The sequence below is a fragment of the Euprymna scolopes genome, chromosome 40 (assembly GCF_053919585.1).
Source record: "Euprymna scolopes isolate OS-2025 chromosome 40, ASM5391958v1, whole genome shotgun sequence".
Classification (NCBI taxonomy): Eukaryota; Metazoa; Mollusca; class Cephalopoda; order Sepiida; family Sepiolidae; genus Euprymna; species Euprymna scolopes.
Window position 1 is genome coordinate 68,490,098 of NC_136521.1, and position 20,733 is coordinate 68,510,830.

General features: G+C 33.5%; 1 protein-coding gene across 1 annotated transcript in view; it reads right to left on the minus strand.

The window, feature by feature from the left end:
* LOC145265604 (exportin-6-like) overlaps nt 1-20,733 on the minus strand; it is a 95,431-nt gene that overhangs the window by 16,245 nt on the left and 58,453 nt on the right. The window contains exons 11-16 of the mRNA XM_080121617.1: nt 19,821-19,913; nt 17,796-18,028; nt 15,793-15,885; nt 14,631-14,778; nt 11,910-12,056; nt 7,108-7,297 (exon numbers count right to left, since the gene is read on the minus strand). Of these exons, the coding sequence (XP_079977743.1) occupies nt 7,108-7,297; nt 11,910-12,056; nt 14,631-14,778; nt 15,793-15,885; nt 17,796-18,028; nt 19,821-19,913 (904 nt within the window). The remainder of the gene's footprint in view (nt 1-7,107; nt 7,298-11,909; nt 12,057-14,630; nt 14,779-15,792; nt 15,886-17,795; nt 18,029-19,820; nt 19,914-20,733) is intronic.

Below are 20,733 nucleotides of genomic sequence, written 5' to 3' on the forward strand. Positions count from 1 at the left end.
ATCAAGTAGTTTTAGTTTTTTATAACAAGGTTTGTACAGATTTTTAAGGAATTTTCAAAGCTTTTTAAGGTCTTTTACAGACAAAATTCAAGTTTTCAAAACAAAATTTGATATAAACAATGATATAATAAACCAAAAAAACTTAATCAATAGAGTAGTTTCGTGATAAAGGGAGATAACTCCTGTATTCACAATACTGAAAATTCCAAATTTTAAAGTAAGTTTTGTGATCAAGGGATGTAACTCCACAACAATGTGATGCAATTTCAAAACAATGTATTTCGATTTTTATTTTCAGTTTATTCGTACGTTTTATTAATATTTAAAAAATATTTTAATCATATTTATTTCAATTTTATTTTCAGTTTATTGGTACGTTTTATTAATATTTAAAAAATATTTTAATCATATTTATTTCAATTTTATTTTCAGTTTATTCGTACGTTTTATTAATATTTAAAAAATATTTTAATCATATTTATTTCAATTTTATTTTCAGTTTATTGGTACGTTTTATTAATACTTAAAAAATATTTTAATCATATTTATTTCAATTTTATTTTCAGTTTATTGGTACGTTTTATTAATACTTAAAAAATATTTTAATCATATTTATTTCAATTTTATTTTCAGTTTATTGGTACGTTTTATTAATACTTAAAAAATATTTTAATCATATTTATTTCAATTTTATTTTCAGTTTATTGGTACGTTTTATTAATATTTAAAAAATATTTTAATCATATTTATTTCAATTTTATTTTCAGTTTATTGGTACGTTTTATTAATATTTAAAAAATATTTTAATCATATTTATTTCAATTTTATTTTCAGTTTATTCGTACGTTTTATTAATATTTAAAAAATATTTTAATCATATTTATTTCAATTTTATTTTCAGTTTATTGGTACGTTTTATTAATACTTAAAAATTATTTTAATCATATTTATTTCAATTTTATTTTTAGTTTTTTCATACAAATTTTTACTGGACATATGATTTTCAAGGCCTTTTCAAGACATTTTCCAGATTTTTCAAAGTAATAATAGAAATAAAGAGTTTCCAAGGCAAAAAGTTAAAATTTAAGGACTTTTTGAATTTGTGCGAACCCTGTAAAAAAAAAATTATTTTTATGTGATCAATGGGAATCCGTAGACATTACAACACAAATCTTGCAAGTTTTAATTGTTGTTGAGTTATGTCCCCTGTGGTGTTTTGAGATTTTTTTTGGGGGGGGGGGCTTTTATGGTAGTTAAGACAGTCGCTCCTTGGATACTCATAAAATTTGATTTTCTTATTTAAGAATAAAACTACTTGACTAGTTTATGTGATTTTTAGAATATGAGTTTTTTTTATTTTGTCATGGCTATGCACATCATACATATTTTGTTTTTGTTTTTTCATAGGAGGAAGGGAATCCTGGACAGAAGTGAATTTTTTGCATAAACTCTCTGGTCCAAATTACACAAGTATGCTGACTCCTTGCTTTATTATTCTGATGGACTACTATCAAAGTGTATTCTTATGGTGTATAGCCGGTTTCCTCTATAACAATTTATCCGTTTATTGCTGTCACATATATATATATATATATATCATGTTTGTTGCATTTCTACAAAGCTGCATGTTGCTAAATAAATATGTACATTCTGCTTGTTCCAGCAGAGATGGTTTCATAACAAAGCTGTTTTTATTTAATTATTATTTTGTCCTGTCAGTGGTTGTAAGGTATGGCGAGCAAGAATGGTGAAAAGTGAAGGTTGGGATGACAAGCTAACAACGTGATGATTGCACACCTCTTTCTTTGGTCCATCAGGTAAATATGTGTGTACAAAGTCTGATCTGTTTTTGTTTTTTTTTTCATCAGGTCAATATGTATGTAGAAAGTCTGACCTGGTATTTCTTTGTTCCATCACAGGTCAATATGTGTATCAAAGTCAAACCTGGCTTTTCTTTGTTCTCTGCTAACCTGGAATGTGTGTGTGTGTGTGTGTGCGCGCGCACACACAATCTCCAAGTTTCTTTTATCCAACACATGTAGAGAAAAATTAAAAACTTAAATATGGATATGTCTGCAGAATAGGAGACTTGGTTTGTATAGTAACATCAAAACAAATGGAGAATTCTTGGGTTAGATGTAGAACAGTTGAGGCAGCAGGGTCAAGGAAAACATGGAAGGAAGTGATCAAGATGGAATTGAGATTAAGTGATTTAAATAAAGACCTGACCAGAGATTGGTTAGGAATCCAATTTCTGACAGCTGTCTAACACATGCCAGCATGGAAAGCAAATGTGAAAAGAATGAATGAGAATGCTTGACTTGCTCGATGCAGAACAGTTGAAGTAACAGAATTAGTTGGCAGAAGACAAGGAAAACAGGAAAACATGAGAATGGATTTGAAAGAAAGAGGAAAAATACCTGGCCAGAAATAGGTTAAATTGTAGGTCTATTAAAGAGATTTAACACATGTTAAGCCACTCAGGGATAAGGGTTATTGCATGTACAGTAATCAATGAGATAGTATTGTAGTAATCATTAGTATTGGGGGTTTTGATAGAGTGTCTTACTTAAGGGGGCGGTTTGTCAGGAATTTGTTTATGTTGGATTTGAAGACATCCAAGTTGTAGTCAGGTGGGAAAAAGACATTTAACACATGTCAGTTCGTAAAATGAATGCTAAATCAAATATGAGTCTTAAAGACAGGCTTAGATTGATGACCTCAAAGGAAAATTAAATGTAAAGAGTATAGGAAGATGTGTGTAGAACAGGAGACTTTGTTGGTATGGTTACGACAAAAGAATGGAGATGCATAACAGTTGGGATGGCAGAATCGGTTGGCAGAAGACGGCCAAGAAAAACACAAAAGTGATGAAGATAGATTTGAAAAAAATAAAATAAAGATCTGACGAGAAATAGGTTAGTTTTGAAATCTATTTCTTAAAGCCATCAACCACATGTCAGCTCATAAGAGGGATGTTAAACCAAACATGGTGCTAGTGTTGTCGAAGAATAAAAAAATCAAAGAGCATATCCAAATTTTGCAAGAATATTTTTCGTGTATTTTTTTTTAGTTCTAATTTCTTGCTTGTGATTTCACGGACAATTCGTGGAGAACAAAGAATTCTCCCAACAATGTTCGATACTTTTCCATTTAACGTGCCTTTTTCCACATCAAATGTGGAGTGCAATGAACAGAAAAAAGAAACAACTTCAACTACAGAAAAAGCATTTTGGATTATTTTAACTACTGTTCTCATCTTCAGTGTTATTTGTACATTTCAGTTGATGTAACCTCCAAACTTCAAGAATATTTTGTTTAATCTTTTGGTCTGCAAGTACTCGTGGCACAACGGATAAAGTACTTAGTAAAATACAGTTGTAAAGTTACACTCTCCTGAAAGTTTGATATTTAGAACAGATGATACTAAAAATACAATTGTGAATTACTGAAGACTTGTACGTGGTTATGGCTGATGGAATGAGAACATTCTACCCTTCGAGGATTAATAAAAGGTTTTGTTTGAAATTCTGTTTAGATATCCAAGTTTAACAAGATACGCCTGAAGAAGGTCAGAGGTAAAATCTGACGAAATGATATGAAAATAAAAATCATTCATCCAAATAACCAAAAATAACCAAAAATAATCCAAAAATAATCCAAAAATAACCAAAAATAATCCAAAAATAACCAAAAATAATTTTTAAAAAACACAAAATAACCAAAAATAACCAAAAATAATCCAAAAATAACCAAAAATAATCCAAAAATATTCCAAAAATAACCAAAAATAATCCAAAAATAACAAAAAATAATTTTAAAAAAACACAAAATAACCAAAAATAACCAAAAATAATCCAAATCAATCATCATCAGAAACAAAGTAAATTTATATTTATTCATAGTTCAGAATTTTGGAAATGAGGAATGATTGTTTTTTTGTTCTTTTTTTACAAAGGAGTCATCACTTATCAAGGCCTGGAGGCCATTCAAGGATAAGGGTTAATGAGTGTATAGTAGTCAATGGGAAAATATAATAGTCGTTAGTAGTGGAAACTTGGTAAATTGATTATTTAAGCAAACGGTTCATCAAGAACATTGGACTTGAAGACGACTATTTTAGTCAGCTGGAAAGCAGGGAAACAAAGTTTCAACAACAACAGTTCTAAGAAAGAATTTACGTTTAGGTTTAGGCATAGATAAAAAGTGTGTGTGGGGGGTTGGGGAATTATTGATAGTGTTTTCAGCTAGACGAGTGTTTTTTTTGTGAAAGTTTTGCAAGGGGGGATCATAGATTGGAGCTCAGACAAGAACTTGCCATGAAAATAATGATAAAGCAGAGACAGGCTTGCAACGTCTTTTCTGTGGGAAAGAGGTTGCAGGGAAGAGAAAAGGACATCTCCTACTAGGCTACGAAGTCTATCTTGAAGTCTGTCGAGGCAGGATAAGATCTTTCTAGCAGCTCCTGTCCAGATTGTCGCAACAGTACTCACTCCTAGGATGTACTTGGCTCTTATACAGGTAGAAAATTGCATTGGCAGTGAGATATCTACTAGAGCATCATTTTTCTATTGAACTTGGTAACGGATTTGATGTATGTGTTTCATTTCAGATCAGGATTGAAGGTAAGACCCAGAAGCTTGTCAAAACATGGAGTCTCCCCAAGACGAGAGTCATTCGTTTCAATTGATGTCAGATGTATTGACTGTTCATATTATTTGAATTAATTGGACTTGAGTGTTATTTGTACAATGTTATTTGTTATTTGTACAATGTTATTTGTTATTTGTACAATGTTTTTTGTTATTTGTACAATGTTTTTTGTTATTTGTACAATGTTTTTTGTTATTTGTACAATGTTTTTTGTTATTTGTACAATGTTTTTTGTTATTTGTACAATGTTTTTTGTTATTTGTACAGTGTTATTTGTTATTTGTACAATGTTATTTGTTATTTGTACAATGTTATTTGTTATTTGTACAATGTTATTTGTTATTTGTACAATGTTATTTGTTATTTGTACAATGTTATTTGTTATTTGTACAATGTTATTTGTTATTTGTACAATGTTATTTGTTATTTGTACAATGTTATTTGTTATTTGTACAATGTTATTTGTTATTTGTACAATGTTATTTGTTATTTGTACAATGTTATTTGTTATTTGTACAATGTTATTTGTTATTTGTACAATGTTATTTGTTATTTGTACAATGTTATTTGTTATTTGTACAATGTTATTTGTTATTTGTACAATGTTATTTGCTATTTGTACAATGTTATTTGTTATTTGTACAATGTTATTTGTTATTTGTACAATGTTATTTGCTATTTGTACAATGTTATTTGTTATTTGTACAATGTTATTTGTTATTTGTACAATGTTATTTGTTATTTGTACAATGTTATTTGTTATTTGTACAATGTTATTTGCTATTTGTACAATGTTATTTGCTATTTGTACAATGTTATTTGTTATTTGTACAATGTTATTTGTTATTTGTACAATGTTATTTGTTATTTGTACAATGTTATTTGTTATTTGTACAATGTTATTTGTTATTTGTACAATGTTATTTGTTATTTGTACAATGTTATTTGTTATTTGTACAATGTTATTTGTTATTTGTACAATGTTATTTGTTATTTGTACAATGTTATTTGTTATTTGTACAATGTTATTTGTTATTTGTACAATGTTATTTGTTATTTGTACAATGTTATTTGTTATTTGTACAATGTTATTTGTTATTTGTACAATGTTATTTGCTATTTGTACAATGTTATTTGCTATTTGTACAATGTTATTTGTTATTTGTACAATGTTATTTGTTATTTGTACAATGTTATTTGTTATTTGTACAATGTTATTTGTTATTTGTACAATGTTATTTGTTATTTGTACAATGTTATTTGTTATTTGTACAATGTTATTTGTTATTTGTACAATGTTATTTGTTATTTGTACAATGTTATTTGTTATTTGTACAATGTTATTTGTTATTTGTACAATGTTTTGAAAGATGTAACCCTCGACCTTCTTCAGGTGTATAAGTCGCCATGTTTGGTAAAGGAAAAAGAGGGGAATTAACTCTAAACTTCCGAGATTTCGTATTTTGGTTCTAGTTGAAAGTAAATTTATAAATAATATCCTTTAGCCTTTTGTTTGACATTTTTCTTGAATTTATAATTTTTTGTAAATTCAATTTTCAATCAAATCAATAAGAGTTTTGTCACTCAATAAGGAACCCCTCCCTGGACTTCAGCCATCTATCTCTGTCTTGAGCTATCCACTGCCGTGTGGGATCCATGTGTTGTATCAGGCCGTCCCTCCATTTCGTTCGGTCTTGGTCTTCCCTTTGGTCTATGATGTTCACAAGGTCTCCACTCCGTTGTATTGATGGCCCATCTGTTGTCATGTCATCTGGCTATGTGCCCTGCCCATCTGTGTTTGGATGTCTTGATTGCACTATTGATATAAATAACTCATTTGTTGGCAGATCCAGATGCTTGTCTTTTTATCGTGTTGAGTGACGCCCAACATTATCCTCTCCATCTCCCTTTGTGCCACTGCCAAGATTTCATTTTGGAGAGACATCAGGGCCCATGTTTCACTAACGTCTTCCTAAGATGCATGTTGAGGCCAACCGGATCGCTCTTAGAGTGGATGTCGTTTAGTTCTTGAGGGGAGTGTGCCATCAGTACTACATCGTCAGCGAAGATGAGATGTGACAGGTGTTCGCCACTGATGTTACCTCCTTTACCTTTATTTTCAACCAGAATCCAAATACGAAACCTCTGAAATGTAGAGTTACCTCCCCCTTTTCCTTTACCAAACATGGCGATTTATACACCTCCAGAAAGTTGGAGCTTACATAAAAAAAAAAACGTGCAAATATCAGTCAAGATGAGAACATCAGTCCGATGTATCCAAATTATATTTTTTCTTTGATTTTTTCACAATTCACAAAATATCTCAAACCTTTTTTTATTGTTCCAAAATCATATTTTTAAACACCTCTCTCTCTTTCTGTCTATCTCTCTCTCTGTCTCAGCCCATCCAAATCAAAAAAAAAAAAAAAAACTTTGGATAGGGTTGGGTCTCACCTTGTTGCTGTAAGGTTTTATTTTCTACAAGGGCCTGTGCGTCCTTCAACTGACAATACTCCATGGTCAGTTGACGGCTAAAGTCCCGGTGAATTGTGGCTCTGTTCGTCCAATCTTGTTCCGTTTCACTCAAGTTGGGCCACGGAAGTAAGAGATAATGAGATAACGCTCGATAGATGAGTAACTGGATCTGGAAAAAATAAAAATGAACATATATAGATTTTTTTTTTTTAAATGTACACTGGGGTACGTAGTGAGGGTTAGGGTTAGGGTTAGTGAGGGGCATATATTACATGAGTAAATCTTTCTAAATATTTTTCTCAACTGTTTTCCTCGTAATCGATTAAAAGTCATGAGTAGGGCTTTTCATTGTTTTGACTCTCGGGTATATATATCCAACAAAGTAAGACACAGTCAATCAACCGAGAAGCACATCGGTTTATATAAAAACATAAGATATTAACAAATATATAATCAAGAGTCAAAACAATGAAAAGAATATGCTGTTGTCACAGTCCTAGTAATGAGACACAAAGATTTATAATTATGTAGAGGGCTACTATCTGGGACATGTTTCAATGTAATTAGTTTTTTTTCATAATGGAAAACAGTCGATGATTTGTATGTACAATAAGAAGACGGCGCAGAAAGAGAAAAGTTTACAAAATACTTCTTTCCTATTAAAATAATTTCCTAGAAAACCATTCTTAACATGGGAATTTTGGAAGAGGAGATGAACTATTTTATAAAGGAATGTGCATATTTCTTATCCTAATTATTAAATTTAATCAGTTATTAGATTGATTTGTTTTACGGTAAAAAGAAAAACATAACACAGTAATGCTACTACTAATACTAATAACAAGTGTGTAGATTAAGATCTTTAGTTACTATTAGCCCCCTCCCCCTCCCAAAAAAAAAAGATTCTACTTTTTTTTCAAGATTACAGTGAAATTTTTTTTAGGTGATTATTTTGAAAAAATTTTTTAGGTGATTATTTTGAAAAAATTTTTTAGGTGATTATTTTGAAAAAAATTTTAAGATAATTATTTTGAAAAAATTTTTAGGTGATTATTTTGAAAAAATTTTTAGGTGATTATTTTACAACAATTTTAAGGTGATTATTTTGAAAAATTTTTAGGTGATTATTTTGAAAAATTTTTTTAGGTAATTATTTTGAAAAATATTTTTAGGTAATTATTTGGAAAACTTTGAACAAATTATTGCAACTTGTTTTCCTTTTTCCACCAATTCGCAATTCTAACTTTTTGTTTTGAAAGAAATAAAGTTATCTTTATAATTATCCAAGTAAAGTAAGTAAATATATACGTATAACTTGAATGCCTACTAGACACTGTCCTCGAGTGTCTAAGGTCTTTCTGTACAGGGGTTTGTCAGAACAATCTGGCATGAGGATACTTTTTTTCCATAGAAGTAAACCCAGACCAAATATTCAAAATCACATTTTTTATTCGCTGCCCAAGTAAGACCTCCTCGCTATGGCTAACCAATATTAGCTTTTATAAGGAATGGTGCACCTTCTCCAAGTGATATTACCTCAAGTAATAGCACGAAACTGGATACTCCACCAGACTAGATAAATTCTTGTCCTGGAATTCAGTAAGATAAAGAGACCAAAATAAAAGATATAATACAATATATGAAAATGGTTAATTGGGGAAAGGAAAATTATGTTCTCAACTTCTTTACAAACTCAGCGTTTGAGAAATAAAGAACTTAAATGGAACATTCGAATATCTATGTATCTCATATAGGGTTCAAGTGTTAACCCCAGGTTGTGGGCTCCTTGATTTCTGAGAACTTCAACTGAAGTAAAATAAAACAAAAAAGAGATATTTACATGTTTCTACAAAAGATGGCCACCTTATATATAAGTGAACGTGTCTGTGTGTGTCTGTATAAATTTCCCTACGCAATAACTGTCAATTTTAAGTCTACAGATTCGAAATTTGATATACAGGGTAATGAGATTTGGGAAAATCGTTGTGATCGGTTTTCGGCCAGAAATTTGGCTGTTAAGGAGTCAAAGTTCAACGATTTGACCTTTGAGAACTCTACCAAACTCCTCCGACAACTTTGGGTCTAAACACTTGAAATTTTAGATATAGGTTCCTTGGACATGGATCTAACTTAATAACTTGATATCAGCCCCAAATAATAAATGTTAACAGGTCATAATAGGGGTCAAAGTTAAAAAAAAATTGACAGCTTTTTTTTTTTGCTCAACATACATCTCCAACCACACCCGGGCAACGCCAGGCTGAAATGCTAGTATATATACATATGTCCATAGACATATTAGTGTTGGGACAATTAATTTGAATCAGAAAAATCAGAACTTTTGGGAATCGGTATCAGAAAAATTTGTGCCTATTTTCCAATGCCAAAAATGATTCTTTTCTTTGTCTTTTTTCTTTGATTTTGTTTAAAGCAAAATCTCCCACTTCTAATTATAACAATGGAATAATCAATATTTATTGATTTTTAACTACCAGTACAATTAAATTCTACAGATCACCCCACAAGTGAATTTTTTTGTGTTTGACAAAATACCTGCATATTCAACATGTTTTACAATAATCGGGAATAAATAACTTTATGGTTGAATATTTAGAGATTTTTTTAACAAGCGGAAATTTAGTATGGAATCGGTAATTGTATCGGAATCTGGAAAAATATTAGAATTGTCCCATCACTAATATATATATATATATATATATATATATATATATATATATGAAATAGAATGGAGGTGGAAGGGCCTGAATAGTCAACATTTCGCCTGATTTATGCAGGCTTTTTCAAGAGGGATGGTCATTGACGAGACGGTCGGAAGATTTGGGGCTATATATAATGATGGGGGAGTGCAGCGTGTTTTCTTTATGTAAATTAGATGTCTATGTGCATATATACATTTTATGATTAGAGAAAATAATGAATTAGAGTACACTAGCGTAGTAGATTACGTCTAAAAATGAAAAGTAAATAAAGTGATAAACAGAGACTAGAAAATTAATTGGGTTAAAATATCGTCGAGATTTAAAAGATTGCATCTGGAAATATAACCGTGATAGATTAAATAAATAAAATGAAATGAGATTACATACATATACTGAACTTTTGATGATATCAAAATCAGTATCAGAATAATTGGTGTCTATTTTCCGATGCCCAAAACGATTCTTTCAATTGTTTTTTTTATTTGATTTTGTTTAAAGCAAAATCTTCCATTGCTGGCAATAATAATAAAATAATAGATATTTATTGATTTTAAACGATCAGTAAAATTAAAATTGATAGATCATCCTCAACAAGTTTATTTTTTACGTTTGAGAAAATATATACACATTTAACATGTGTTTTTATGGTAATCGGGGGAAAAATAACAATAATATAATTGAATTTTTAGAGATTTATAAAGAATCGGAATTGTTAATTGTATCAGAATCAGGAATTTAGTGCGGAATCGGTAATTGTATCGGAGTCTGAAAAAATATTGGAATCATCCAATCCCTAATATATCGTATTAGCGATGCTCTTTGTGTAAACAAAATCGAGCTTAGGTATTCGGATGATGTCAAAACATTGTTAATTCACTACCCGCACAGCAACAGTCGATTAGCGCAATGATTAGAAGCCTTGACTGTTGTACAGGTGATCGGGTTTTGATCCTAGCTTGAGGTAGTTGCTCGTCTATCCGCAGTGACAAGCTGTGATACAGCAAAACAGTACTGTATGTGGATAAAAACATATATTTATATATATACATATATATATGTGTGTGTGTGTGTGTAAATGTTTATTTTAATTATATTTCACCTTTTATTTATACCAATCCTTTACATTAGAAGCCACCCAGCGTTGCCCAGTCATACAATACGCTTACATATATTTTAATGAAGATTCCGTATTTATTATTATAGATCCAATTCTCTATTAATAATTATATTGTACCCAATATATAGTAATAATTTCAAAAGTTTAAAAATAAATGACTTGGGTGCCATCAGCTAGAATTGAAACCAAAACATACAACTCTCCAGCATTATTCATTACCATCTGAGACAAGTCCATATGCATATCACAACTTTAAAAATTAACGTAAACGTATAAATGTGTATTTACGCATGCGTAGAAAATACACATTTAGTTGACTTATTCTTACCAAATTCAAATTTGTTAGTAGTTATTTTCATCAGCTAAAAACCATATTGGATTTATTCCACAAGTCCAACTCCTATATATATCAAGTTTCAAGTCTGTAGACCAAAAATTGACAGAGTAATTTGGTAGAGACCGTTCTGCACACTGACACGCACACACACACAGACAAGGTCATTTTTAATAGCATGTCTGATTAAATATGACAAAGTTTAAACTTTTTGAAACTTTCCTGGCGATTTTCTCAATTTGACTAGCAATTCTTTTGGTCTCAGCAGTTAACTTATGTATTGTTACACGATTGATCTTGTCTTTTTCATTACCTAGTGCTTTTGATCACGCGATCCTCATTAAGAGGAGTAATTTTTTAAGGAGGTTGTGTTCGTTTAATTTAATATACTTTTCCAAGTTGTCTGGCAGGGGGAGAAGGATAAGGAAGGGGTGTGGCTGAGTCTATTATTTCATTGGTTTCAGCTAAATAAATGTTTTTGGGGGGAGACCATAGTTAGGAGCTCAGACAGGCACCTGCCATGAAAATAACGATAAAGCAGAGATGGGCTCGCAATGTCTCTTCTGTGGGAAAGAAGTTGCAGAGAAGAGAAAAGGGCATTATATCTCACCTCAATTGGCAACTCTTTACACTGCCCTTGCGTGACCTGCGTGTACAGGCCCTGGATGCACGGCATTTGCAGCAAGTAGGACGGCCTTACTGTCAACATCAACGACAGCAACAGGTGAGCTGCAGATTGAACAATCTTCTCAGGAATCTGAAAGTAAAATAACAATTATGGTAAACTCATTTGGGTAAACTCATTTGAATACAATAGCAGTATACCCACATTGCTACTGTCGCTCATCAAAAACAATCAGCACACACATATGTGCACATATAAAACATTTTTTGTTTTTTTACGTAGGAGTCACCACTTATCAATGTCCAGAGGCCACTCGAGGATAAGGGTTAAAGAGTGTACAGTAGTCAGTGGGACAATATCATAGGAATCGTTAATAGTGGAAATTGGATTACTTAAGGGCAATGGCTCATCAAGGGAAATTATTGATAGTGTTTTCAGCTAGACGAGTGTTTCTCGTGAAAGTTTGATGAGGGGGATCATAGATTGGAGCTTAGACGAGCATTTGCTATGAAATGTCTCTTCTGTGAGAAAGAGATTGTATGGAAGACAAAAGAGCATCCCCTAATAGGCTATGAAGTCTATTTTGAACTTTGTCAAGGCAAGATAGGCTGCTTTGGCAGCTCCTGCCCAGATGTGGTAACAGTACTCCATCATTGGACGTACCTGGCTCTTATAGAAGTAGAGAATTGCATCAGCGGATAGATATGATATATATCGATATATATTGATCCCACCATTTTTTCAACGACCTTGGCAATGGATTTGATGTACGTGTTCTATTTCAGATCAGGAGTAAAGATCAACCCAGAAACTTTGTGGCTTAGTGGGGGATGCCCCTTTTCTCTACTCTGCAACCTCTCTCCCACAGAAGAGACGTTGCGAGCCTATCCTTGTTTTATCATTATTTTCATGGCAGGTGCTCGTCTGAACTCCAATCTCTAGTCCCCCCTCGCCAATCTTTCATGAAAAACACCCGTCTAGCTGAATCCACTGTGAAAAATTTTCCCCACTCTATATCTGTGCCTAAATCAAAACGTGGATTCCATGAACAAAGCTTTTTTCTTAGAACTGCACGCCTGTGGAACTCTGTTCCATCTGCCTGCTTCCCACCGGACTACAACTTGGATGTCTTCAAGTCCAACGTTAACAAATTCCTAATGAACCGCCCCCCTTAAGTAAACACTTCATCAAATCTCCACACTAACGTAATGTACTTGCAATAACCCTTATCCCTGAGTGGCTTCGGGCCTTGATAAGTGGTAATCACTGTGTAAGAAAAAAAAAAAAAAAAACATGGAGCTTCCTCCAGATAAGAGCCATTCATTTCAATTGATGCCAGATGGGGATCAGAGTGTTGATGATGTAAAGATAGAAGCTTGGTTTTAGATGCATTAAAATTAACCAGTTACTTCTTTCCTCAATGTACTAAAAAAAAGAACTTGGTCTTTTTTCAAGGGTTTTATCAAATGTTGAAAAAAATAGAAAAAAAAATGAAAGCAGAAAGGACAAATGATTGTAAAAAAAATCTATGGGAAACGTGTTTATTATGTTTGATTTTCTGCAGCAAATTTGGACCAATAGAACAACAACAGTTCTCAGTCGGAGAAGAGAGACGCAAGTCAAGGTTTTTAAAGAACAAAATAGAGAAGGTAAAAAGCAAACATGATTAAAAGCATTTTTTTCATTCAAGCTAACATCGAACGCAACAACTCAGGGATCGATCATTGGACCTTTATTATTTCTGATATTCATAAATGACTTACCTGATAAAATTGTCTCTGAGATGAGTATATTTCCCGACGACACCACACTCTATAGCAGACATGTGGGGAAAACTAATGAGAACACATCTAAGGTAATGGTCGAAACCCTGGAGAAAGATCTTCAGTCTGTAGTGGAATGGGGTCATAAATGGATGGTAACGTTCAACGCTGCCAAGACAAAGCCAGTTTACTTTAATAATTACATGAAACCTTAACAACCACCAATAGCTATGGCTAGAGATACTTTACCTGAGAGCACTTCATTCAAGCTCCTTGGCTTAACATTCACAGGAAACATGAGTTGGAATAGATACATCGAGATCATTGCTAAGGCTGCTGCAAAGAAGGTGGGCTCTCTCTATCGTGCTAGAAAGTTACTTACGCTTGAAAGTATCCTGTACCTCTACAAAGCCACAATTTGCCGATGTATGGAATACTGCTGTCACATTTGGGCTGGTGCATCTGCTACTAGTCTCTCACTCCTGGACAGGGTCCAAAAGAGAGTCGCCAATCTAATAGGTACGAACTGTCATCTAAACTTCAGCCCTGTCCCATCGACGAAATGTTGCATCCCTCTGCCTGTTTTACAAGTATTTTAATCGTGGATGCACTTGTGCCCCTTCGACGAAAATACCCCCGACAAACCCGACAAGCAGCAAAGTCCCACCCCTACACAGTTGAGATCCCTAAATGTAAAAAAGCCTTTTACTCTAATAGCTTCTTTTCCAGAACGGCAGGACTTTGGAATTCTCTTCTGGTTTCCTGCTTACCCAACTGTACTGACATGCAGAAGTTCAAGTGTAATGAGAGCAGACATCTTGCTGCTAAACTCTCTATATAGTACGCCTGGAACTTAGGTCCCTGATAGTACTACATCAAAGTGGCAATATGCCTTGTTTGGGATGAAAATGTAATTAAAAAACTAAAAAAAAAAAAAACTGACCTGTTTTCTGAAAAGTGGCACCACGGCTTCGATAAGGGTTGAAAATAAACTTGCAAACTTAGCTTGCTGGTTGATCTTTTGTGATTCTGTATAACACTGGGCCAGCCAGTGAGAATACGCTTTCAAGGTTGCCAGCGCTTGCGCATGCCTGGAGAAAAACAAAAACAAGTGGCATCAATATCAATAAATGCAGAGTGCGTTAATTTTCAATAATGGATGACAAATTAATTTTTTCTTTAATTTTTTCAACTTTAATGTTTACAATTTTGCTGCTGAAATTTTAACGTTTTCGTAAATAAAGTTATTTTGTTTTTAAATTTTAATTGACCATGTTGCCACAGAGATGTAAAAGACTGTGAAATAGGGATCATGCCTATAGGGGTATTCTGAGTGGGGAGTTGAACAGCAAGATGTTTGTTCACATTTTAAATTTTAGCATGTTAGGACAGTCAGACAAACAGAAAGAAGGGTGGGAATTTCAAAGGCTAGTAGTTTGATGAAAGAAGTTATTAGAGTGAGAAATTATACAGTGAAGGGGTGGGATTTGGTTGCTTGTCAGGTCGGCTGTCGATGAGGAACCTGTGCAGCAAGTTGGTTGGTTGGTTGTTTTATGGCATATCAACCCTTTTCAGGTTATTTAATGCCGAATCCAGTGATTTTGAAGAATAATTTTTTAATAGAGTATATTTGGGTTTGTTTTTTTCAAGTCAGTTTCTATTTAATCCATAGTTGGGACCCTAACAGGTATTACCATTCCGAGTCAGAGTGGATCTGGGAGAAATGGCAATTAAGGGGTTGCTCCACACTCCCCAAAGCCCGCAAGCTGGGCCTCACCATCGGATATAGTTTAAGGTCATACCCAGGACCTGTGCAGCAAGCATGTCAGCGCCCATTTTATGGAAATAGTCGCAAAACAAGCACAAATGTTTTTCTAAGATTGCAGGTAGAGTACCCCTCTAAAAATGTAACACAAAAAACAAATGCTGCCGGTTAAACAATATGTGCTGCGCAACTTTGTTAATGCATGTGAGTGGCAGAAGAATAGCAGAAGAAAAAAAAATTACTTGGAAAATAAATACGTAAGTGAATGGGGAGAGTCCCATTGGGATTGCCTTGCAATATTCAAGTTTATTTGCAATTATGAAACAAGAAAAATATTTACACTTCTATAAAATCCGGTTGAAGAACAGTTTGTGCGATGGAACTCACTTCGTACAACTTCGCAGACACACTGTAAGCAGCAGAATGGACCAGCCTGGAATAAAAAACAAAACATTCAAGTTTACATGTTACCAATCGGGTTGTAGCAAAAACCGTGTACGTTTCTATTTTTTTTTTTTTAATTCCCCATCATTATCACATTTGGTTTGATATCTGTTTTACATGTTGGCATGTATTGGACAGCTTTAAATATCTGACCAAGTTTTTATCACTCTTTCTAGTCTATCCTTATCATTTCTTTCCATGTTTTCCTGGGTCTTCCTTTTACCAACTCTGGCCCCGCTACCTCAACTGTTCTACAACTACAAACCTAATTTCATCCAGTTTTATCATCATCATCATCATAATCTGTTTAATGTCTGTTTTACACCAGAGAATCACTAGACTCTTCAGCACATTCAGGTACACTTTGGTGTTGACTTTCAAGACGACTTTAAAGATGTCAAGTGGCATGATATGGCCCTCATTTGAAACCACACCAAAAACCAAAACTGTGGCCGGAAACTTCGTTGAGCTGTGCCCACAAGCATTCAAGCGTCCGGATTTGCATTTTTGAGGGTGCTACGAATGGCCCGGGTGTCATAACTTGGATCGGTAAAGAACACGAGTTGTACAGCAGCACATCTCTGATCTCGCTCGTTGAACATTGTGTCACTTTCAGGCATGATAGAAGGCTCCTATCACTCTTAGGATTTGTACACAACTAACCAACTAATAGATAGTCTGCAACAAAAGAAAACCAGTTTTCATCAACTGGAAATGGAAGCATGTAGTCTTTTCTAAAGCTGCAATTTTATTATTCCATCCTGTAAATAAAAGCAGCTGTCTCTCTTGTCTGTGTGCTAAAACTAAAAATATCTTTGTGTTAACTAATTTCTTTTGTCAGCATCGATATGACTTCCAGTATGAATCTTATTTAAAACAATCAATGGTATGTTTTTATTTGATTACTAATTCTTAATTCATAATTTACCATCAAAAGTTTCAGCATCGACAAAAAAAAAAAAAGAAAAACATATCTGAATTTTATTTTTGACCATCTGGAATTTTTGATTGTGATAAAAAATTTTTGTTTATAACAGATAATAATTATGGAAGCGAATCTTGATGGAATGTTTTTACTTGATTGCTAATACTTAATTCATAATTAACCATCAGAATGCCTACAAAGTCTACGAGCGCTTCACCTACCCTCACCCCAATAAAACAATCTATATAATATTCTGCTTCTTACTACTTTATTTAGCGCATATGTTACACTTTGAAAAAAGTCAAATACAAGTTTTCAGAAAAATAATTACCCCCCCCCCCTTGTCACAATCTGTACTCTCCAGTTTCCTTTTTTAGCAAAACTTAATTTTCGTTACTTGTCTCTGAAAACTATTTTTTTATCAATAATTAATTTTCTACATATCATTTTTTAATGATTTTTTTTTTTGGAGGGTAGGGGTGCAACATGACAATTAAGTACAGTAGAACCCCGGAATACCAAAATACAGTACAGTATATAATATACGTCACCACAATAAGTTCACAGTTCAAGTCTTCTGTTCTAGTTTTCGAGTTTGACAAACAGTCATTGGAAAATGAAGTTTTCTCGTGCATGGAAGATGAATCAATAGAGAAATTTCCACCCTCCTTCTAAGGATAGGCAGAGAACAGGTGCGCGACATCCAAGCGTGAAACAAATAAAGTCCTAATTGTCCAAAGATTGAGACATGTTGTTGTTACGAGCTTTTTTATTCTCGACGAACAGACACGATCAAGAGATGAAAAGAAGATATAAAATGGTATGTTCTGCTTTTATTTTATAACACCACCCCCTGCCTGATGTGCCGTAAATATGAACATTGATTCAAAATAAGCAGACATCATCCTTCCTTCCAATTTCCCCCGTATCATCATCATCATATTGAACAAAAAAAAAGTTTAAAAAAAACTTACCTCTGCATTAAACTGTTAGCATCAGAGAATTTCTCAACGAAAGACTCCCCGCTAAAATGATCTGCCATCCTCCCTAGAGCCTGCTGTAAAGAGGACAAATCGCGCAGTATACAATGAAGTCGGCGACACTCGTTCTCAGCATCAATTGTGAGTTTGCGACCTTGAGAGCCATTCGTAACAACATACTGTTCCAATCCCATATATACATCCATGTATTCTTGGAATGGCTCGTACTGAAAACAAATATTTTTTTTAAAGAATATATAAAAAAATTCTGTTAAAAATATTAAGTTATTTTAAGGATTAATAGGATCTGTGAAAATTCCATGGTTAATTAATGAAAATTAATACGTATAATCAATCCTCATCTCAAACATTCAGAAATAAAGAAAAATAGGTTGGATTTTTATTAACTTTGAGACAAAAAAAAAAACAATACAACCCAAATTGTATTTAGTTGGTAAAGAAAAGAAAATATATTATGGATGAGGAGGAGATGAGGAGGAGGGGAGGATAAGGACGAGAAGTGGGGTGCTTATTTTCCGATGCCAAAAACGATTCTTTTGATTGCCTTTATTAGATTCTGTTTAAAGCAAAATCTTCCATTTCTGGTAATAATGATAAAATAATATACGGCATAATCACGTTGACACACCGGTTCCCGCTGAATCACCGAAGTTAAGCACCGTTGAGCCTGGTCAGTACTAAATGGGTGACCATTTGAGACTTTTTCAGGCACTGTATGTGCTCTCCGCTTATCTCAGCATTGTTTTCAGTCATCCTGGTCTTCTCCTTACCACTGGACTCAAACAGTGCCGATTCAGGAGAGGTATGGTTGGAGATTGTGCAACCTTTGCCTCACAATTACACGTCCAACTGCCCCTATAGGGGGTATCCTTTGTCTTTCGAGATTGAACGGAAGCATGGAATAAAGAGTTCCTGTTCCCCACCTGACTACAACTTGGTTGTCTTCAAGTCCAACATAAACAAATTCTTGATAAACCGCCCCCTTGATTAATCCAATTTACCAAATTCCTATTGCTAACGATTACTGCGATATTATCCCATTGATTACTGTACACTCAATAACCCTTATCCTCGAGTGGCCTCTGGGCCTTGATAAGTGGTGACTCCTATGTAAAAAAAAAAAAAAAGAGAAAAAGAAAAAGGAAGAAGAATGAGGATAAAAAGGGTAGAATAACAAAGATGAAGGAGGGAGGAAAAGAAGGTGGACGAAGGAGAAATGTAAAACAAGGAAAATGAGGTGGAAACAAGAGGAGGGAGAGAAGGAGGGGGAATAGGAAGAGAAGAACAAAGAACAGGTAGAGAAGGAAGAAGAAGGAGAGGAATAAGATAAAGAATTGTACAAAAAAAAAAAAAGAAAAGGCAGTGGGGGTAAATTTTTTTTTTTTTTTTTTTACATGGTAGTCACCACTTCTCAAGGCCTGGAAGCCACTCAGGGATCAGTGTTATTGTGTGTACAGTAATCTATGGGATAATATCGTAGTCATCATTAGTAATGGAGATTTTATAAGGAGTCTTACTTAAGGGGGCGGTTTATCAGGAATTTGTTTATGTTGGACTTGAAGACATCCAAGTTGTAGTCAGGTGGGAAACAGGCAAACGGAAGAGAGTTCCACAGGCGTGCACTTCTAAGAAAGAAAGATGAGAGTGATATGAGGAAGAGGAGGGGGGGGGGAGAAAAAGAGAAAAGGGAGAATAATAATAGGGAGGAGGAAAACAGTGAGGAGGAGGTGGTGGAGGAGGAGAAAGAAACAATGAGAAGGAGGAGGAGACAAACAACTAGAAGGAATAGGGGTGAGAAGGGAACAAGAAGAAAGAGAAAGAATGAGAGAGGGGGGATGAAAAGGAAGGGGAGAAGAACAAGAAGGAGGAAGAAAAGGAGAGGGACAAGAAAGAGGGAGGAAAAAAGAACATCAATAAAGAGGAAGAGAAAGGGGATAAGAAGAATAATGATGAGGATGAGATAGTTTTGGATAAGATACCTGCGACAAATTTTCTTACCAATAAATGAAAAGTTTCGCCAGTAAGAATTTCCGCCACTTTCGCAATCACCTCAAGGCACTGTCTTAGGAAATGTTGCCATTCGGTCTCGGCCTAAAAAAAAAAAAAAAAAAAAAAAAAAAAAAAAAAAAAAAAAAATGGAAATTCACATTTTTTTGTCTTTAAAAAAATCCTTGCATGTTTTTAAGCCTTGAAAAATTAAATCTTTTTGGTTTGGTTGTTTTCGACAATAGTTTTAACAAATTGCTTTCAAATTCGATGCACCATTCTTCTTGACAAATTTGTGTTCTAATCAATTGCCGTCAACACAAGTAAAGTGATAGGTTCGTCTTCAATCATCTTGTCGATTAACACATCTGCTGCCAGCTATAAATCTATTAAATTTATTTTCATTGCCAAGGGTACCCGTATACTCGTAGTATGCGTCAATGTCGATAGTGAGACCTTTTTATACAAGTCATCATTTTATTAAGAGATTCATTCAGTTTTTACATATGGGAATTTTGGATGTTAAAACCAACCCAACTTTGAGAAATTGTTTTTTTTCAACTACGTTTTTAAGAATACGTAACTTTGAGAAATTGTTTTTTTTCAACTACGTTTTTAAGAATACGTAACTTTGAGAAATTGTTTTTTTTCAACTACGTTTTTAAGAATACGTAACTTTGAGGAATCGTTTTTTCGACTGCGTTTTTAAGAATACGTAACTTTGAGGAATTGTTTTTTCGACTGCGTTTTTAAGAATACGTAACTTTGAGGAATCGTTTTTTCGACTGCGTTTTTAAGAATACGTAACTTTGAGGAATCGTTTTTTCGACTACGTTTTTAAGAATACGTAACTTTGAGGAATTGTTTTTTCGACTACGTTTTTAAGAATACGTAACTTTGAGGAATTGTTTTTTCGACTACGTTT